Source organism: Mesoplodon densirostris, chromosome 8, assembly GCF_025265405.1.
Source record: "Mesoplodon densirostris isolate mMesDen1 chromosome 8, mMesDen1 primary haplotype, whole genome shotgun sequence".
NCBI classification, from domain to species: Eukaryota; Metazoa; Chordata; class Mammalia; order Artiodactyla; family Ziphiidae; genus Mesoplodon; species Mesoplodon densirostris.
The window spans coordinates 74,499,991-74,523,649 of record NC_082668.1 but is presented as its reverse complement, the minus strand read 5'-3'; the positions used below and the strand labels follow the sequence as shown (position 1 = coordinate 74,523,649).

At 35.8% G+C, this 23,659-nt stretch overlaps 1 protein-coding gene across 1 annotated transcript in view; it reads right to left on the bottom strand.

Moving 5' to 3' along the window:
* Window positions 1-23,659, bottom strand: part of GALNT13 (polypeptide N-acetylgalactosaminyltransferase 13) — a 477,309-nt gene that overhangs the window by 162,810 nt on the left and 290,840 nt on the right. The window contains exon 7 of the mRNA XM_060106387.1: window positions 11,795-11,975. Coding sequence (XP_059962370.1) covers window positions 11,795-11,975 — 181 coding nt within the window. The remainder of the gene's footprint in view (window positions 1-11,794; window positions 11,976-23,659) is intronic.

Here is a 23,659-nt window from a genome sequence, read left to right as displayed (position 1 = left end):
AAAAACAGAACCATATTACTCAGCCATAAAAAAGAACAAAATAATGCCATTTGCAACAACATGGATGGATGTAGAGAGTGTCACACTGAATGAACTCAGATAGAGAAGAATATCATATGATATTGCTTATATGGGGAATCTAAAAAAATGGTACAAATGAACTTATTAACAAAACAGAAATAGAGTTACAGATGTAGAAAACAATCTTATGGGAACCAGGTGAGAAAGAAGGGAGGGATAAATTGAGAGATTGGGATAGACATATATGCACTACTAAATATAAAATAGATGTCTAATAAGGACCTACTCTATAGGGAACTCTACTGAATACTCTGTAATAACCTATATGGGAACAGATTCTAAAAAAGAGTGGATATATGTAAATATATAACTGATTCAGTGTACTGTACAGCAGAGAGTAACACAACATTGTAAATCAACTGTTACTCCAACTTAAAAAAAAACAAAAATCATAGGCATTCAATAAATATTTGTTGACTGACTCAAAAAAATAAAAATAAAAATGGAACCAAACAAACACATTAAAAAAAGAGAGAGAGAGAGAGTTCCTTTATTCATATTGCTTAGTAGAGGAGAAAAAATGCTTTAAAAATTCATAAATGCTACAACAGGGGAAGTACAGGGAGCCACTGGATTTCCTGAGGGGAAATTATATCAAACTTTATACATGAATGATGAATGCAGATGGATGATGATGGTACTTTATGCAGATGTAGCAGCATTCATTAGCTCATCAAATACTGTTTTAGACATATGCAAAAACCTAAAAGCAGGAGGGAGCGTGTTGAGCTTTGGATCTGAATATAGTTCTACATGGTTGGTATGTGGACTGCTAGGGTTGAAAGTATAGGGTGAAAGACTGGTGGGCTGGACAAGTACCAGATCACATAGAGTCTTGTTGGCTATGTTCTAGACTTCTGATTTTGTGTTAAGAGGTTCTTAGGTAAGTGAGAGATTAAAATTTAGGAAGGTCCTCCAGCAGCACTGTAAGGGTGAGTGAAGGGAGGTCAAGCTTTGAGGCAGGGAGAGCCATCAGGACAGTTAGGAGGTTATCAGGATGCAGGATGAGTGTGAGAATGAAGATAACTGATAAATTTGAGAGAACTTAGCAGGTAGAATAGAAATAACTTGAATATTCATTTGACTTTGAAGTTTGTGAGTTAGAAGGAGGAAACTAGGAAAGTGTAAGCAAGTTCATATAAGTATCCCCTTTAATTGCTGTCTGTGTGTTCCTCACATACTATGCACTTAATATTATTTTCCACTTAAACTAATTAACTGTGATGATGTAGACAGTTCACTCTTTAAAGGCAAAGGCAATGTCTTTTCCATGTTTGTATCCCTTTGCCTGGCACAGTGCAAATCAAGAACTTAATAATTCTCATCAAATGAAGACAGAAGCAAGGAAGTATCATTAATATAAAAATACAAAGAAATACCCATGCAATACTAATAACAATACCAACAATAAAAATTGACCAGTAGAGGGCAGACAGCAGAAGCAAGAAGAACTACAATCCTGCAGCCTGTGGAACAAAAACCACATTCACATAAAGATAGACAAGATGACAAGGCAGAGGGCTATGTAGCAGATGAAGGAACAAGATAAAACCCCAGAAAAACAGCTAAATGAAGTGAAGATAGGCAACCTTCCAGAAAAATAATTCAGAATAATGATAGTGAAGTTGATCAAGGACCTCAGAAAAAGAATGGAGGCAAAGATGGAGAAGATGCAAGAAATGTTTAATAAACACCTAGAAGAATTAAAGAACAAAAAAACAGAGATGAACAATACAATAACTGAAATGAAAACTTCACTAGAAGGAATCAATAGCAGAATAACTGAGGCAGAAGAACGGATAAGTGACCTGGAAGACAGAATGGTGGAATTCACTGCTGCAGAACAGACTAAAGAAAAAAGAATGAAAAGAAATGAAGACAGCCTAAGACACCTCTGGGACAATATTACATGCAAGAACATTTGCATTATAGGGGTCCCAGAAGGAGAAAAGAGAGAGAAAGGACCAGAGAAAATATTTGACGAGATTATAGTTGAAAACTTCCTTAACATGGGAAAGGAAATAGTCACCCAAGTCCAGGAAGTGCAGAGAGTCCCATACAGGATAAACCCGAGGAGAAACACAACGAGACACATAGTAATCAAATTGGCAAAAATTAAAGACAAAGAAAAATTATTGAAAGCAGCAAGGGAAAAACGACAAATAACATATAAGGGAACTCCCATAAGGTTAAAAGCTGATTTCTCAGCAGAAATTCTATAAGCCAGAAGGGAGTGGCATGATATACTTAAAGTGATGAAAGGGAAGATCTTACAACCAAGATTACTCTACCTGACAAGGATCTCATTCAGATTCGATGGAGAAATCAAAAGTTTACAGACAAGCAAAAGCTGAGAATTCAGCACCACCAAACCAGCTCTACAACAAATGCTAAAGGAACTTCTCTAAGTGGGAAACAAAAACAAGAAAAGGACCTACAAAAACAAACCCAAAACAATTAAGAAAATTGTCATAGGAACATACATATCAATAATTACCTTAAACGTGAATGGATTAAATGCTCCAACCAAAAGACACAGGATTGCTGAATGGATACAGAAACAGGACCCACAAATATGCTGTCTATAAGAGACCTACTTCAGACCTAGGAACACATACAGACTGAAAGTGAGGGGATGGAAAAAGATTTTCCATCCATGCAAATGGAAATCAAAACAAAGCTGGAGTAGCAATACTCATATCAGATAAAGTAGACTTTAAAATAAAGAATGTTACAAGAGACAAGGAAGGACACTAAAGAATGATCAAGGGATCAATCCAAGAAGAAGATATAACAATTATAAATATATATGCACCCAACATAGGAGCACCTCAATACATAAGGCAACTGCTAACAGCTCGAAAAGAAGAAATAGACGGTAACACAATAATAGTTGGGGACTTTAACACCTCACTTACACCAATGGACAGATCATCCAAAATGAAAATAAATAAGGAAACAGACGCTTTAAATGACACAATAGACCAGATAGATTTAGTTAAAATTTATAGGACATTCTATCCAAAAACAGCAGATTACACTTTCTTCTCAAGTGCACATGGAACATTCTCCAGGATACATCACATCTTGGGTCACAAATCAAGCCTCAGTAAATTTAAGAAAATTGAAATCCTATCAAGCATCTTTTCTGACCACAACGCTATGAGATTAGAAATGAATTACAGGGAAAAAACCGTAAAAAGTACAAACAGATGGCGGCTAAACAAAACGTTACTAAACAACCAAGAGATCACTGAAGAAATCAAAGAGGAAATCAAAAAATACCTAAGGACAAATGACAATGAAAACATGACGATCCAAAACCTATGGGATGCAGCAAAAGCAGTCCTAAGAGGGGAGTTTATAGCTATACAACCCTACCTCAAGAAACAAGAAAAATCTCAAGTAAACAATCTAACCTTACACCTAAAGGAACTAGAGAAAGAAGAACAAACAAAACCCAAAGTTAGCAGAAGGAAAGAAATCATAAAGATCAGAGCAGAAATAAATGAAATAGAAACAAAGAAAATAGTAGCAAAGATCAGTAAAACTAAAAGTTGGTTCTTTGAGAAGATAAACAAAATTGATAAACCATTAGCCAGACTCATCAAGAAAAAGAGGGAGAGGACTCAAATCAATAAAATGAGAAATGAAAAAGGACAATGGACACCTCAGAAATACAAAGCATCCTAAGAGACTACTACAAGCAACTCTATGCTAATAAAATGGACAATGTGGAAGAAATGGACAAATTCTTAGAAAGGTATAAACTTTCAAGACTGAAGCAGGCAGAAACAGAAAACATGAACAGACCAATCACAAGCACTGAAATTGAAACTGTGATTAAAAATCTTCCAACAGGGCTTCCCTGGTGGCGCAGTGGTTGAGAGTCCACCTGCCGATGCAGGGGACACGGGTTTGTGCCCCAGTCCAGGAGGATCCCAGATGTCACGGAGCAGCTGAGCCCGTGAGCCATGGCCGCTGGGCCTGCGCATCTGGAGCCTGTGCTCTGCAGCGGGAGAGGCCACAGCAGTAAGAGGCTGCGTACCACAAAAAAAAAAAAAAAAAAAAAAAAAAATCTTCCAACAAACAGAAGTCCAGGACCAGATGGCTTCACAGGTGAATTCTTTCAAACATTTAGAGAAGAGCTAACACCCATCCTTCTCAAACTCTTCCAAAAATTGAAGATGAAGGAAAACTCCCAAACTCATTCTATGTGGCCACCATCACCTTGATACCAAAATCCGACACAGACACTACACAAAAAGAAAATTACAGACCAATAACACTGATGAATATAGATGCAAGAATCCTCAACAAAATACTAGCAAACAGCATCCAACAGCACATTAAAAGGATCATACACCATGATCAAGTGGGATTTATCCCAGGGATGCAAGGATTCTTCAATATATGCAAATCAATCAATGTGATACACCATATTAATAAATTGAAGAATAAAAACCATATGATCATCTCAATAGATGCAGAAAAAGCTTTTGTCAAAATTCAACACCCATTTATGATTAAAAAACTCTCCAGAAAGTGGGCAAAGAGGGAACCTACCTCAACATAATAAAGGCCATATATGACAAACCCACAGCAAACATCATTCTCAATGGTAAAAAACTGAAAGCATTTCCTCTAAGATCAGGAACGAGACAAGGAAGTCCACTCTCACCACTATTATTCAACATAGTTTTGGAAGTCCTAGTCACAACAATCAGAGAAGTAAAAGAAATAAAAGGAATACAAATTGGAAAAGAAGAAGTAAAACTGTCACTGTTTGCAGATGACATGATACTATACATAGAGAATCCTAAAAATGCCATCAGAAAACTACTAGAGCTAATCAATGAATTTGGTAAAGTTGCAGGATACAAAATTAATGCATAGAAATCTCTTGCATTCCTATACACTAATGATGAAAAATGTGAAAGAGAAATTATGAAAACACTCCCATTTAGCATTGCAACAATAAGAGTAAAATACCTAGGAATGAACCTACCTAAGGAGACAAAAGACCTGTGTGCAGAAAATTATAAGACACTGATGAAAGAAATTAGATGATGATACCAACAGATGGAGAGATATACCATGTTCCTGGATTGGAAGAATCAATATTGTGAAAATGACTGTACTCCACAAAGAAATCTACATTTTCAATGCAATCCCTATCAAATTACCAATGGCATTTTTTATGCAACTAGAACAAATTATGTTAAAATTTGTATGGAGACACAAAAGACCCCGAATAGGCAAAGCAGTCTTGAGGGAAAAAAGCAGAGCTGGAGGAATCACACTCCCTGACTTCAGACTATATTACAAAACTAAAGTAATCAAGACAATATGGTACTGGCACAAAAACAGAAACATATATCAATGGAACAAGATAGAAAGCCCAAAGATCAACCCACGCACCTATGGTCAACTAATCTATGAGAAAGGAGGCAAAGATATACAGTGGAGAAAAGACAGTCTCTTCAATAAGTGGTGCTGGGAAAATTGGACATCTACATGTAAAAGAATGAAATTAGAACACTCCCTAACACCATACACAAAAATAAACTCAAAATGGATTTGAGACCTAAATGTAAGACTGGACACTATAAAACTCTTCGAGGAAAACATAGGAAGAACACTCTTTGACATAAATCACAGCAAGATCTTTTTTGATCCACCTCTCAGAGTAATGGAAATAAAAACAAAAGTAAACAAATGGGACCTAATGAAACTTCAAAGCTTTTGCACAGCAAAGGAAACCATAAACAAGACCAAAAGACAACCCTCAGAATGGGAAAAAATATTTGCAAACGAATCAACAGACAAAGGATTAATCTCCAAAGTATATAAACAGCTCATGCAGCTCAATATTAAAGAAACAAACAACCCAATCCAAGAATGGGCAGAAGACCTAAATAGACATTTCTCCAAAGAAGACATACAGATGGCTAAGAAGCACATGAAAATCTGCTCAACATCACTAATTATTAGAGAAATGCAAATCAAAACTACAATGAGGTATCACCTCACACCAGTTAGAGTGGGCATCATCAGAAAATCTACAAACAACAAATGCTGGAGAGGGTGTGGAGAAAAGGGAACCCTCTTGCACTGTTGGTGGGAATGTAAATTGATACAGTCACTATGAAGAACAATATGGAGGTTCCTTAAAAACTAAAAATAGAATTACCATATGACCCAGCAATCCCACTACTGGGCATATATCCAGAGAAAACCATAATTCAGAAAGACACATGAACCCAATGTTCATTGCAGCACTATTTACAATAGCCAGGTCATGGAAGCAACCTAAATGCCCATCAACAGATGAATGGATAAAGAAGTTGTGGTACATATATACAATGGAATATTACTCAACCATAAAAAGGAACGAAACTGGTTCATTGTGGAGATGTGGATGGACCTAGAGACTGTCACACAGAGTGAAGTAAGTCAGAAAGAGAAAAACAAATATTGTATATTAACGCATGTATGTGGAACTTAGAAAAATGATACTGATGAACCGGTTTGCAGGGCAGAAGTTGAGACACAGATGTAGAGAACAAACATATGGACACCAAGGGGGGAAAACCGCGGTGGGGTGGGGATGGTGGTGTGGTGAATTGGGCGATTGGGATTGACATGTATACACTGATGTGTATAAAATTGATGACTAATAAGAACCTTCAGTATAAAAAAACAAACAAACAAACAAAAACAACTAATACTAAACTTCCTTTGGGTTATTTGTATGGAAATATGTTAATATAAATGTTTCAGACATTACATTAAATTTCTAAAAATCTAATATGTTCTGGCATAAAGTTATAAGTCATAATTCTAGTTATTACTTTGAAATGTATATCTCAGAAATAACTAAATTTCCTTGTCAGTTGCATCATTATGAACTTTCATCAAATCTTTAACCGTGGTCATTTTTAAGTCTTTTGTCATTTACAGACAGTTCTGGGTATACTCTGATGCTTTTACAAAAATGTTCCTATAAAAGGGTTTCATCTTCAAGGAATTCATGGAAAAGACTCTGATAAGTACAGGTTTCTGGTAACTGACTATACTGCTGAACTGAATGAATAAGCATTTTCAGAACTCTAATGGAAAACTGATGAATTCATAAAAGTGCTAACAAAAGATCAAGATGAAAAAAAATAATTACATGAGACTGAGTGAACTGATGAGGATGATTATAATTTTTGTGACTTTCTGTTTGAATAAAAAGAAAAAAAAATCCCACAAGGACTCAGAGGCAAAAAATACAGAAATCAATTTTCACTGCAAAGTAAAGGAGCTGTTACAGTGGAGGATTACTGGACTGAATTTCAATATTATGACACAGTATGAGTGTGTTTCATGTTTGGTAATTGCAATCATTGTTGCTTTTGTTGTGGTCATCCATTTACAATGCTTGGTGTCAGTTTATTTGTCTGTTGTAAAAATAAAATACAGTGTGTGTGTGTGTGTGTTACCTTCAATTTGTGCTCAAAACAAGAGGACAGCTGTCCATTAAGAAAAGGAAAAAGAACAACCAGAGGTTATGTAAGGACAGCTGCATCTAATCACCATGTCAATTGATAGATACACTGTTAGAAATCTACCTCCCCAAAGAAAGAAAATCAATATTTATAGAACAGCCAGCATTTCAAATATATGGTTAGTGCTGTGACTACACTCTATTTTAAAATTCTTAAGCTTTTTACCTGTGACCAATAGGAAAAAAATGTTGCCATTTATAATGGGGTGTTTTGTGCAGAGTGGTTTCTGCTTACATCACATCATTTCAAAGGACTTGCTAGGACAATCAGGTTGGCTCAAGCTGAAACAGCCCAATTACTAGAAAAAACTGCCTCAGGCTTTAAGAGCCTACAGAGCATTAAAAATCGTGATGCTATAGTATTTGCATCCTTAAAGATACAGCCGAAAAGCAAACTAAACACATGTTGAAAATGCATTCTTCAACACTATTTCAAAGTATTTCTACTCTTCATTCATATACCCATTTAGGAGACAAAATTAGACACTGCAACTCTATCAATATTGCCAATGGCTAATGGGCATAAGGCAAGACAGTTAGGACATATAGTAAATATATTGAAAAAAAATCAGATAAAAGTAATTCAGGCATGTAGCTATTTATATGACTCCTTTTAACTTTAAATTAATGGGGGTCATGAGAAAAATACAAATCAACATGTTAAAAGTATCTTATTTTAAGTTTATGAGCTCTTGTATTATGCTGCTCTATTAGAAAATGTCATTGTCCTTCTAAATTTTCCCTATCAGACTTTTATATTAGTCCTGGAAGGTAAGATTTTATGACTGTGTGTGCCAGTGATTACGGTGGAATCATAGAACCCAAAGCACACGGGTAAGCCAGTGGAACCTTCTTTTCTGATAGCAGACTCAGAGGCATGACAGTGCAGGCATATGAAGAATACCTTTCACCTCTCTTTTATCAGTGAGCCCTTTCTCAGGTTGGATTAGAGAAGTGGGACAAAGGGTTCCGATTAGCTGCAATTCTTATAAAGAGATTCCCTGGTATAGAGGAGATATCCATGGAGAATTCAGTAGAAAAGAAGAAACAGAAGTGGCTCCCTTCAAAAATTCACTCATTCATTTAGTCATTCACTTATTCTTCTAATTATTCAACACATATTTTCTTTCAAGGACTGCAAAGTGACAGGAAAGTTGCTAAGCATGGTAAATTCAAGTCTCTGAACTACTTTGGCAATAGATATAGGTAATAAAAATAAAACAATATAGTACATAGCAATGATGGATTGGCCATGGTATCAAAACTGCAGGAAATACACCTTTGAGAGAGAAAGAATACCCAGTTAGTTCAAGACGGAACTGAAGCATCCCTGAAAGCAAAAAATAAAGTAGGTAGGAGCATATTGGAAGGAAGCAAAATTGTTGTCAAAATTCAATCATAAAGACACAGTACTTAAAGATCACATTTCGAACAACTGCATAAGTGGAGAATAAGATGTGGTACTAGAAGCCCTGGTATAAAAAAATTGGGAGTCTCCTTATAAAACATCTTGGGCAAATGAACAGATACATGGAGGTGCTTCTAGAAAGAACTGTAACATTTTCCTTAGCCGGATTATTATGGAGGTTCTGGAAACTTAAACAAAACTCAATATAAACCGTTTTAGATTTTTTTGTTTATGTATACTATAGAAAAAGATATAATTCTAAGCATAAATGTGCAAGCATGTGTCCCTCCCATCTCCCCCATACCAACTGCTCTTCTTACAAACTTAGATGAAAAACAGAAACCCAACAATTTTAGATGATAGCGAAGAAATCCATGATTTTGATTTTAAGAGTAACAGAAGCTGCCAGTAATGACAAAAATAGTTATCCACTCAACAAAGGCTTGCCATCATACAAATGACAGATTCCTGACTTCCCCAATACAACCTACTTTATCTGATTTTTGGATGATTTGAAACCTGCCTAGGGCTAGCATTGTTTATAGGCATCCAACTCTAGTTTCCAGTTTACTTCCCTTCTTCCTTTTCCACTGAGAAGCAATTTATTGTTTCACATTTTTGGTTTTCCCTCTTTGCCCACATACAGCAGGCAGGTCCCACACTCAGCGATGCTGTCTCTGAGACATCCAGAAGCATAAATGCCCCTTAGGAAATTCCCAGATACTTTCAGCATATTCCCCAAATGTCCTTTTACTGCCTTCCAAAGTAATTTCTGGGCTTAAATGAGCCCATTTTATAAGAATAATAACCTTCCAAATGATATTTATTGTAATGTAAAAACTACATTTTCCAGAATATACAAACAGTCCCTCCTGAGCAGCAAGTCATTAGTTCCAGATAGCAGGCATTCTTTTTCATCCTTTAAACTCTAAAGCTTGTCATTTCATTACATTTTGAGAAATGGTTCTACCACTTATCTGCCTTTTTCACTCAATGGGGAATTATACAAAAGACTAACACCTGACTTTTTACAAATAATATTCACTATGAGTGAATAGAATACATATGGTTACAATTATTCTCAATTGCTTACATTCCCGAATGTACGCTGTATATAACCACACATAACACATTTCTTTCTTGCATTAATTCTTTCTTCATATTTGAGCTTATATATTTCTACAAGTAATGATTTGAATTCAAAAGTATCATCAAAAGAAAATGAAAATGTTATATAACATCTGGACTGGGTTTCTATTGTAAAGAGAAATACATCTATATGCGAAATAGTGTTCCTGGCAATAGCTTCTTGACATAGAGGAGGGTTAAAATGTGTGAAAAAAATCCATCTCCTAATCACACATTTACACATGCATTGCCTCAATTTTTCTTTTCTGTGGAGTAATGTTGGATCTTAATAAGAAAGTTCATACTGCTCATTCCCTTTTTCATCTATAAAAGAAGGATGTTCACAGCCTCATATATACTTTCAGAACCAGAGCATGTCAATTAGAACCCACACTGACTTTTCTAAACCTGTGATAGGTGATAATGTAGAAAAGAGGATGTGGGCATGGACTTTTGTTGTTGTTCTTACAGGTTACATAATAATGGCATTGATGACCGTAAGGCCTATCATAAACTATCAAAAATAGAACATTACAAATTATTTTATAAATACAGCTGAATTCCTGTTATATTAATTTATGCTTTGGTTTCTTTGCCTGGACTTTGAGATTTTGAAGACAAACCTGTGTCTTCCTCTTATTTGTATCTTCTCATGTTTCTTTTTTTCCTTAAAAAACGTAATATCTCAGAGGTTTTTTTAAATAATTAATATGGCTGTTGGAGAAATCCTAGAAAATTTTAAAGAATGCAATAACTCATAATGATGCCGTCCAGTAATGGGATTTTCTCACAATGATTTATTTATGTTCTCTTTTTTAATGATGTTTAAAATTTTCTTTTAATTTTTTAATTATTTATTTTCTTTTAAAATTTGTTTTTAATGAATTTTGAAAAATAATTGCTTTATAAAGAAAATTTATAAAATATATAAAAGCATAAGGAAAATAATGAAGTTACTCATAATCTCACTACCCAGCAATAGCCTAAATTTACTTCTATTTTCATATCCATCCTTCTCTGTAACTAAATTAGGATAATATCTTATTGTCCCATATTATGCTTTTTACATAATTATCGATGAGTAATTTACTGTCATTTAATATTCTTTAAAAATAAAAATTTTTATATGTGCATAGTTTTCCATCTTGTTTCTGTAGGAAATCATCTCATCTTTCTCTACTCAGATATTTAAGAAAATAAGGCAGTAGAAAACATCTCTTTATAAACATTAAAAAAATTCCTTACCAACTCAGTCAGCCTTATGTGTGTAACATAGAAATAAAGACTCACTTCCCTTAAAAATTTTTTTCTTAAATTGAGCTGGTACATGTCAGTTAAATTTGGATCGCATTATATATTGATTGCTTCATTTTTTTTTTTAGCATAATACTTGTGCCCAGAAAGAAAAAAGAATATTTAGGCATTTGAGATAAGAATAGTCTTTCTCATTTTAGGTCAAAATTGACTTCATAGGACAACTTCTCAAACACAATTTTCTACAATATTATGGTGATAAACAATATCTTATTTAAACTAGTAGAAGAGGAGCAATAATGCAACACATACTCAGCATGTTTAAAATCTTATTTTCCCTTGCAGAGAAAGAAAATGTCAGAATTGCTTACCTGGCGATATGATATAAAAGAAATCTTTAAATTCATCCATCCAAACTTCTGCCAGTCTCCTGTTGTTCTTGTTGATGACATGACCAGTACCACCAGGGAAAGTGTATGGAGTTGCCTTCCGAAAAACGTGACCCACGTGGGAGCAAGTCACAATCTCCAATGACCCTCCACATTGCCAAATCTGGAAAAAAGAACAATTGTTGTATAGCAATCATTGCAGATAATGCAGTAATATTGTCTGAGAAGCAACTGAGGCTAACTCAGTTAAAACCAAATCTTCAGATCTTACATGGTTCAAACAACATCAGATGAACACAACATTTAGCATGGGTATACTTGGGTTTGGCAAAGGATTCTAATTTGGAAGAATTTTATGTATTTAAATATTGTAGTATTGGAATTGTGGAAGATGTAATTATTTTTATGTGCCTTTATTAGACTACCTAATTTTCAGCTTCTAATAGTTAACCTAATTTCTATTTAATAGATATTTGCTATCCAAAATTTTCTATAAATAAATGAATTTGTACATGTTGGATGCCATGGTCAATAACTAAATCTGATTTGGAGAAAATCAATCTGCTATACCCCATCCACCTGGAACTTCAAGTAAACATTCATTTTCACCTCTCCATATCTCCTGTATCTTAGGCTTTTGAATATGCTATTATTCTTATTAAAGCATGCTAAGTATTCTCTACATCTATTCAACTTCTATGCATCCTTTAAAGCCCACTTCCAAGATCATTTCTTTCAGGCAGCTCTGTGGGGAGATTTAGTATTGTGTGACTTCTGTACTTTAAACACAGTTGTATTAATGTATTGGGTTGGCCAAAATGTTCATTCAGGTTCTTCTGTAACATTGTATGGAAAAACCCAAATGAACTTTTTGGCCAAGTCAATATTTTAAATTGTTTATTTCACTATTGCTCCCTTAAAATTATGAACCCTTGAAAGACAAATGCTATATATTTCTTGGTATCCTAGATTTACTGTTCAGTTGAAGATAGGTATTAAGTATCCATAAAACATTTATTTCTATAAAATTATATTATATAGCCATAGGTTACAATAATAGCATGTATGTGTATGTGTGTGTTATATATGTATATTATACATATAAATATATAAAATATATAGATATATATATACATACATATACTACATTTATTCATCCCAGTAAATGAAAGTCATAATTATTGCCATCTGTAATTGTAAGGACTTGTCTTTATACCATAAATAACATTATTCTTATTTTAAGAAGAGCTGCTTATTTTGGAAGAAAAGGGTTTCTCCTGTTGATCCCTCAAGTAATATTCATCTGAGAAGAGGGCTGCTGTTGGTCTTGGGTAGCAGTAAGAGATATCTTTTCTAGAAGATGAAAGATGATAAATAAGTTATACTCATCAACAATGTTTGTGCATTACATGTACAATCTATTCTATCTCATTTTCTAATTGTTTAAACAGTGTGATGCTAATAGAAAAGATGTTCCAATCCAACACTGAAATGATGGACAATATAAAAGAGGAATGGAATTCACCATTTCCCTAGAAAGATGGGTAGCTGCTCATTCTTAAATAATCAAATTACTTAATTGATTGGTAACTTTCTCATCTTTCTAGCATAAAGTCTATAAACTGTCTTGTAATTACACGACTCTTTACATTCCTCCTTCCTATTAAAATGGAGGAAGTTGATCCTTCTCCTACCAAAGACAAATCAATACTTGTATGTCAGTCTAGAGCATATTACTTAAGTCTGTCTTAATGACTTCATTGATTTGGTCCTCCCCTTGAGTTTCTCCTGAAACATCAATCATTTCCCTCATAATTGGATTATGCCTATCTTTGCATAATACCTCCTAAACCTCCTATCTTTCAAACAGATTTAAAATAGAGATAAACAAATTTTTAAAATTACAAAACACAACAAAAAGTTCATCCCTTGATCTCTATTCCCATCCAACATATCTCTTTTTTTCTGTTTCCACTCACTATAATTAATATAATTTTTTTACTGATATACGTTATATGCCTTCCTCAATTTTCATCTGTTTTTCTACTCATTGTGAAATGCTGTTTACTTCCACAGTCCCACAATACTGCCATGATGAAAATCACAAATTTTTCCTTTGATGAATATCTAGCAGACTCCTTTCTTGGATCCTCTTGCTTTCCATCTGACTACTTCACTATTTATACATTTTCACTCTAAATTTTTATTTAAATGTTGGCATTATTCCTTCTTTATTCATTCTCTAGGTGGTCTTATTTGTTCTTATTATTTTATGCATGATCTGAATACACAAAACCCCCGCAGTAACATCTCAGCCCAGACTTTTCCTCTGGAATCCAGACTTGTGTATCCAAACACCTACTTGATACCTCCTCTTGCAAGACTCAGAGGCATCCAAATAAACGTGTCTGAAGTGGAATTGTTAATTTATCTCCACCTTGTCATCTAGATCTTATTTTCTTTCAGTTTTTTTTAAACCATCAATAAATGGAGCCACTATTCACCCAGGCAGTCAATCCAAAAACAAAACAAAACAAAAATGACAACAGAACTCCCTTCTCCCTGCCAAAAAACCCCTAGAAGTCATCACTGATTTTTTCTTTTCTTTCATCACTTATATTCCATCCATTAACAAATCCTGGTGGTGTTATCTATAAAACAATTCTCAGTATATCCATCTCTCTCTGTCTCTACTGCCACCATCCTTGTCCTAATCATCAACACCTCTTGTCTGTCAGTTGTAATAGGCTCTTAATTGTTTTTCTACTTTCACTGTTGCTCTTCTATAATTTGTTTTCTGCTGAGAAATCAGAGTGGTCTTTAAATTTCTTTATCATGTCATTTTACTTCCCTGTTTCAAATCCTTCAATGGTTTTTCACTGCACTGTGAATATAAATAAAATCCTTTATCAGGGCCTCTAAGAACTACATGACTCTCCCCTTCTGTCAATAAACTATGGTGATATTGGCCCTCTGCCATTTCCTAGAATAACAAATCACATATTTTTTTTCACACACCAAAGCCTCAACACGTGCTTTCCTTATACCTGGAAAACAATTCTGTCAGCCCTTCACTGGACTGCCTCTTTCCCATACTTCTCATCTCAGCTAACATATCACCTCATCAGATTTTCCCTAATTGCCATATTTAAAGTGCCCCACCCAAGTTATTTTCTCTAATAGCACCCTATTTGTTTCCTTCATTCCTTATCACAATCTGCAATTTATTTCTCTGTTTGGCTATGCACATTTCCCCCCAACTAGAATGTAGACTCTAGAAGGGCAGCGGAGAGGTTTACTCATGGTTGCACCCCCAGAGCCCAGCCCAGTGCTTGTTACATGGTAGGTGTCACTGTATGTTGGTTGAATGGAAGAATGGAAACTCAAATGTAACTACCAAGACTAACATTTAAAAAGCATCCCTGGGGCTTCCCTGGTGGCGCAGTGTTTGAGAGTCCGCCTGCCGAGGCAGGGGACACGGGTTCGTGCCCTGGTCCGGGAAGATCCCACATGCCGCAGAGCAGCTGGGCCCGTGAGCCATGGCCGCTGAGCCTGTGCATCCGGAGCCTGTGCTCTGCAATGGGAGAGGCCACAACAGTGCAAGGCCCACGTACAGAAAAAAAAAAAAAAAAAAAAAAAAAAAAGGCCTTGTATAACAGATGCGGTAAAAGGTGAAGTTCAGAACACTTTTAAGAAAACAATGAAACCATGTACAGAAGCCTATCATATAGATGGAGGCCACTAGTAGCAAGTGGAACCATACTGAGCCAACAACAGGCAGACATCATAAAATATATCAGATAAGACCTGCTGTTTCTCTCGCCCTCTTATTTGACCCCATACACTGTAGAAGTGGCAACCCAGGGAACCCTGCCCTTCCCCATTCCAAGAGCTTCTATCAGCATTGCCCTGGGGAGAGAAGAGAATGTGAACTGTGATTGCTTACAAAATCAAAGCCTTTAAGCTGAGCATTACTAGTATTTTTAATAACTCTAAGTGACCAGAAAGCTACAGAATCTGTGCTAAATGATGTCAGATTGGAAAGGAATATCCTTCAGAGCATGAAGCAATGACTGGAGAAAAAGTAAAACCATTTTAAGTGTGTATGCTTACTAAATTCAGACTATGCAATAAGCCCTACTGCAAACAAACCAGTGATTTACAGCTATCCTCAGGGTTCCCAATTTGCCTTTTTGCAAATATGGATTAGCACTGTGGTTGTGTGAGGGCACCTTATTTCTACTCTGCCACTTCTTGGCCCTACCGTGGTTTTGTATGCTTATGGCTTCTATGGCCCAAGCTTGCACACAGAAAAGAAAAAAAAAAAATCTAGTTTGAAATCCTTTAAAAGTAGAGTTCCAGTGGTCTCACTCCTTATACGAAAGTGCTGATTTTTGTTTATCCTCTAAGCAATGAGATCTTTGTGTGTACATGTAAAGGCATAATTCAATAATGACTGTTGATTTACAAGACAGAAGGAAAACCTGCCCCTGATGTTGATTCTCACAGATGGAGGCAGATTTTTTAGTATATTTAGGAGAGGTGGAGGTAACTGTTCTATAACTCAGTGGATACTGGCCTGTGTTTTGCTTGTGGATCATACTCTACTGACTCCTGGAATAAAATGCGTACGTTTCCCATTGTCATCTGTGCTCATAGAATGTGTGAATAAATACTCATATTGCATTTCCAAAGTAAAGCATCTCCCCTAAATTTACACTAAAATAAAAAGATCAAGGTAGAAAAGCATAACATTATGCATTAATTAGGCTGATATCTGGTCATAATACCCAGTTAATATAAAAACAAAATATTTAATTGATCAAATATTGACCAGACAGTTGCCATGTACTTAGTAGACATTTGGGTAATGTGAAATAATTAAAAAATAAACAATTCCCAGAAAAATATACGATTAAATATTAAAGTGGAGAGAATTCAAATTGAGTGGAGTCCCTAATGACTACCATGATAATTTCCCTTAGTGTATCTTTAATAAATATTTTGGAAGGATGGATGAAAGGAAAGAAAGAAGAGAAAAAGGAAGGAAGAGTATGACACAGTCATTAAGAATTTGGGCTTGGAAATAAGCAAACATAATTTTCTAGGGGCTCTCTCACTTACTATCTATGTACACTGGTGAAAATTATTTACATCTCCAAGACCTTGATGTTCCCATTGGAAAACAAGGATAATAATAACTGCTTCCTAAGACCATAATGAGATTGTATGTATCAAGCACCATGCCTGACACCTCATATGGGAGGAAATAAAATGTTATTTGTATATTAGTTCCTGCTGTTCAGGAGAACCAACATATGTAGATTATTAGCTGATTCTTGCTTCTTAAAAAATATTTAGCTACATTTTGCCGAGTTTTGCCTCTTTTTGAAATTGCAATATCAACGTCTGTGGACTTAGGTGAGGAGTTTAAAAGAATTGCCAATTAGTTCCCAATTAGAATACTACATTTTATCTCTGAAATTAATTTACAATGTTTAAACACACAATATAAACTGAATAAAACATGATGTCTCATCCACATAAACATGTGATGTCCGAATTACTTTGTATCACTGAGCATATATGATTGCTATTTTCTAGGCTTCCAAAAAGATTAATATTTGTATATTACTTCTCTCAGATAAATTTGACCATGTGTAACATACAAACTGTCCTTTTATCCACAGAGGATTGAAGCTAGCTGGTTACTTGTCTTTGTTCCCAGATATTTTTATGAGAGTCTTTTGATGATGCAGAAGGTTATTAATCAAAATGCAAAATGCCCATTGCTCATTTGATTATGTACTTGATTTTCTTACCCTAGAAAGAAGACAATTAACTAACATACATTATCCTTTCCATGTTTTTTGGTACCTACATCAGTGATATTTTTTTTAACATCTTTATTGAAGTATAATTGCTTTACAGTGTTGTATTAGTTTCTGCTGTGTAACAAAGTGAATCAGCTATACGTATACATATATGCCCATATCTCCTCCCTCTTGCGTCTCCCTCCCACCCTCCCTATCCCACCCCTCTAGGTGGACACAAAGCACCGAGCTGATCTCCCTGTGCTATGCAGCTGCTTCCTACTAGCTATCTATTTTACGTTTGGTAGTGTATATATGTCAATGCCACTCTCTCACTTCATCCCAACTTCCCCTTCCCCCTCCCCGTGTCCTCAAGTCCATCCTCTACGTCTGCATCTTTATTCCCATCAGTGACATTTTAATTAAGGTTCATAAACTTCATAAGCTCCAACTTTGCAATCTCAGTTCTGGTGCTACGATTGTTTCTAGCTGTCCAGATGTTACGCCAAACTCATGCAGCTGCTTGATTTTATACTAACCTTCACCCCCCACCCCTGGCCCACACATGCACTGTCACTGGCACAAAGTCACTGCTTAATATGGCTTTAATAGCAACCACCACAACAATATATCACGGAGGGCACGAAGCACAATGGTTATGAGTGTGTAGGCTCTAGTTCCTGAGACCATATCCCAGCTCTGCCACTTACCAGCTGGGTGAACTCATCTTTCTGTGGTTCAGGTTTCAGGTAATAACATGACTTGAAGAAGCCACCTCAGGGGGTTGTTGTGAGGAGTGAGGCAAAGCAGTGCACATAACAATACTTAGCCTTTATGTGAAAAAGAATTGGAATGAAGCAAATAGGGGCGATTTATTAAGGGGTTATTGTAATCATCTAGGAAAGAGATGAGAATGACTGGGACCAGAGTGATGGCAAGGGAAATAGAAGGGAATTCAATAATTTGACATAATTTGGGGGATTAAAATTAGGAATTAGTGTATGTGCTTTCCCTTATCTATTTTGTCCTCTCTAATAAGCTCATTTCATATACATTTTCTTCCAGTAACCAGTTCTTAACTATGTTATCTTTCACTGATCTTAATTTTCACTGACTCATAGCATTTACTACTGTACATCCATCCCACTCTACCCCATTTAGCTCTCAGTTCTATATAGTATGCCATCTTGATAAGTATTTGTGTGTGTGCATGTATATTTACGTGTGTGTATATTGACATAAATATATTATTTGTATATATTAGTTTTATCTCCCTGACCACATTATTATCTCTTTGAGAATATCACACATTTCACTTTATGAAACTGAACTTCATCGTCACATGAAATTGAAAGTCACTTTATGAAACTGAATTTCATCATCACATGTTTCACTTTACGTAACTGGTATAATTCACACATAGTGAAAAAAATCACAACTTAAATATACTGTTACATAAGTGTGTGTAAAGTTTAAACAATGCTTGAAATACTGGTGCTCAGTACATATTAACTGATCTCTTAATATTGATATAGAGAAACCTGGAAAATTACAGAGTGTACACAAAATGTATCTATTATAAAGTGGAACAAAAGCTATTATAATCTGTACCATTTCATATATCCCATTAATTTGGTTCTAAAAATATCCAGTTATCAACTGTTTTCCCATATAAAGTACTTTGCCTCTTAACTTAGAACTGAATCTCCTGAAAGCCCCAAATTCAAAATGGACCCTCTTATAGCTACTCATTTGATAAAGGACTTAACAAATTAATCCTGAAATGAGTTTATGGGCAGTCTCCCAAGCCAGTTCATCTTTTTCCTTTGCCAAAGACTTAGCAAGTGATTCTTGGGGGTTGAGGTGTAGGGGATGAGGTACAAGGAAGGGAGAGAACAACATAGAGCAGAAGCACGAAAAGGTGTGCTCATACTGGGTGTGACGAAGCGGAGGAATTGTTCTGAAAAGGAACTGAGGCAGTCTGTGTATGAACCAGTGTGCATCACAAGTATAGTAAGGTAGTTATGGTCACAGATGGAGTCCTTTTAACCTCGTCTCCCACTCCTCTCAAACACAAACACCCATTCTCAGCAGTTAAAATGAATAGTGGAAATACGTTTAATGTACACAGGCCAACATTTTAATATATAAATTCCACTATTACTTTTTGCCTCTCAACAACTTTCTTAGCCTTGGAGCATTCTGACCTTCAGAATTACCACACATTATGGCCACTGTGTTTCCTGGCATCAGGAGAATTGTTACCTGTCATTATTCCACATCTTATTAGGATGGCTGGTATTGCAGAATTTCCCAGTTCCCCTTTAGATCAACAGAGCAACACATCAACAGCAACACATTTGCCTGACTGTGTTATGGCAAATCTCCCTTCTGCTGCTTAAATGACATGAGAAAATGAAGACCATCGAGTAGCCTACCGGATATTGAAACTCCGATGTAAGATAAGATGGCTCTGCTTAAGAAAATTAGGGCCTAGTTTTTCATATTTACAATAAAGTATTGCTTTTTTATTAGCATAGATGGTCACAGGCAGATAATTCATGAAAAGAGAACACAGATAATATGAAATACAGTGACACTTTTTCATCTTTCAATAATCAATAATCTTAAAGTTTGATAATACTGGAGGTTTTGGAATATTGTTAGTGCTTTTAAGGGGACTAGTGACTAAGAAAAATCTAGAATGATTGGAATTTGTGCGTTCCTCATTGTATAATTAATCCTACAAATATATTTAAACGGTGAAAAATTATATGTAGATGAGATTTTTGAGAACTAGATGGAAAGGGCCTGTGATTATTAAATGGGATCTGGGTCAGATATTTTGCATTTTACACTGGTGTCCTCCTGTGTCTGACGATCTGACCGCCTGTCAGGTATCAGTAACATCTGCCACTTGCAGCCACAGAGCAGCGCCTGACAGCTGTGTGATGCTGCCCTAGAATTCATGCCAGAACAGTCCCCTCTGAATACCAGTAGACCACCTGGGTATCCAGCTACAGTGTGTGACAACGTCTCCTGCTCTTTACAAATACCAGAGATACTTAAAAAGAACTTGGATGGGGTAGGAAAAGAAAACCTGGTACCTCCAAAACCGTTATCCTTCAGTTACTCAATTTCTCCATCTTTAAACCATCCACCTCCCCTGATTGCAGCTATAACATTTTAGTTTAAATGAAACTTCCTGTATAACTTGCAAAGCCGTCAAGTGCTTTTCAAATGGAAGGCCCATGATAAATTTGAGGAGAGGGAATGACCTCTCTCCTCTCAAGCATTTTCCCTCAGAACTTGCCTGGCATCTACCAAGCAAATATTTACTAGCCATTGACTTTGTGTCAAGTGCCATGCTGAGCTCTGGGGCTTAGAGAAAGGATAATAAAACACGGCTCTCTGTCTTCAAGTAGCTCACAGGCCAGTCTAGGTGTTGTGAGTGTTAGGACTGAGCATATTAATGTCTAGTCATCAGTTTGCACTTGACGGTTGAAGAGCAGTCTCTCATGCCTACAAGAAAAGGACTGTCTTAAGAGTACTCACTCCAACCATAATCCCTTCATGGACAGAATTTTCTTTTCCTGGTTTTTAATCAGCTGGAGACATTTTGTTTTTTTATCAAGGACCTGAGACGTTTTCATACAAGGCTATACGTTTTGCTTCAGATAAAGAATTTCCCTTGGCAACACCTATAAAACTCTAATGCCATCTATGGAACACTATGATTCCCTTCCAAAAATCATCTTACAGGTATTTTTTTCTGCTGTAAAATGTTTAGTGAGATAAATGTGAAACACATAAAAATATCCATATTGATATCACCTCAAGCGCTCATTACAAATACCCACAAAACCCACTATGAAGGGAAGTTCTACTCTACTTTGACAGTTTTTCATTTTTTATTTTATTTTTTTTTTTTATTTTTTATTTTTTTCTTTTTGCGGTATGCGGGCCTCTCACTGTTGTGGCCTCTCCCGTTGCGGAGCACAGGCTCCGGATGCGCAGGCCCAGCGGCCATGGCTCACGGGCCCAGCCGCTCCGCGGCATATGGGATCCTCCCAGACCGGGGCACGAACCCGTATCCCCTGCATCGGCAGGCGGACTCTTTAACCACTGCGCCACCAGGGAGGCCCAGTTTTTCATTTTTTAAAAACAAATTGGTAGTAGTCAATGTAGGTTACATTACACTTTAGAAGAAGAGTAAAGGAGGAACCATGAGATAGCAACATGTAGAATGTTACTTTGCTCACTTATCAGTCACAAACCAGGAGAAGGCAGTGCACGGTTTATTTCTCCAAATATGATGCTTAAAGCACAGGGAAGATAATTTCCTCTTTTCTGTTTCATTAAAATTGCAAGATGTCATTCTTAGGACATTTAAAGGTTGTTTCATAGAGAACATCATTGCTCATTCAGGTGCTTGCTGAAGAAGCTGCCTTTAATCCAAAACTGTCTCCTCTCATCAAGCTCCCAATATCAATCCCATCCTCTCTGTAGACAATCTTCTGCTTTCCACTTTTCTTGAGCTCAGAAACAGTTGATCCAACTTTCTATTCATTTCCACCTTGAAATATCTCATATAGCCTTAGCTTCTTTTCTCCATTTTAAGAGAGGCAACTCTCCAAAGTTAAATACCCTGCCTTTAGGACCTTAAACTCAAATAGAGGAATTCTAGAGTAGGAGCAGAAAGGTGTGGGTTTGATGCTCAGCCCTTACAACTTTCAGCCACATGACTTAGTTTCTTTGCAACTCAAAACCTTTAATTACAGAATAAGACAATAACAACAACTCATCCACAGTGCTCTGGTAAGAACATAGTGAAATAGTGAGCATAAAACTGTGTTGTAAACTAAAAAGAATTACACGGGTGTACTTTATTATATGTAGAATATTCTTCCAACGTCTGTAGATATTTATCTCATCAGTTTTTCCTTTCTCTTTCTTTTTCAGTACATTTTAGATTTTTAAATCCTTTCTATCAGCTTACATTTACTTTCCTATGATAAAAGAATAGCAAACATAAAATAATTACTTTGATCATATTTACCCTTTAAGTTACCATGCATTTTCTTTCCTGTTTGCTGAGAAACTTCTTAAAAAGTTTGGCTTTTCTCTATGTTATCTTTACAATTCAATTTTCTTAACATCTTATATTCTAGTATCTCGATTCTATCATCTGAAACTACACATGAAACTTTTTATGAGCTTTCATTATTCTTTCTCACTTCTCTACAGCATTTGACACTGTTGACAATCACCATAACATTCTAAGTTCTTCTGATATGTATATTTGTTCTTCCCTGACAGCTTTGTCCTAGTGTTTGCTTTCTCTTTTTTCTCCCACTCCTAAATGTAGGTGCTACCTAAGGACATGCCTTGCTATTCCGTCCTCTGTATTTTCTTTCTTGGCAAATATCCATTCTCATATGCTCATTAAACTATCAACTCTGTAAAGCTAACTCTCAAATCTGTCACCTTCCTTTTACTTTGCTTCCACTCTGTAACACATTTCCAACTTCCTCAGGTACACCTTTAACTTTCCATGACCTTAAAGAGTCAAGTTTCCATTTTGTCCACCCAAAATGAAAAGAAAGCTTGTAGTTCCTGGGGTCTTCTCTTGCAGGGCCAGGGAAATGATCAAGGAGCACCAGTCTTTCATTAGGTCTAATTACCATTCATCATTACAGGGTTAGTGTGGGATATTTTACCCTTAAACAATTTATTGATAGATTCCTATCTTAATTCAGGAATTCCAGAGGTTAAGATGATTTCTCAAACCCAAATAAAAATATAGAATATAAAATTGGTTGACCAATTAAAATACAGAATTTAAAAACATAAATAAAACAACAAGGTTCTACTGTATAGCACAGAGAACTATATTCAATATCCTATGATAAACCATAATGGAAAAAATATTAAAAAAAGAATGTCTGATGTGTATAGCTGAGTTACTTTGCTGTATAGCAGAGATGGGCAAAACACTGCAAAACAACTATACTTCAATAAAAATATTAAAATA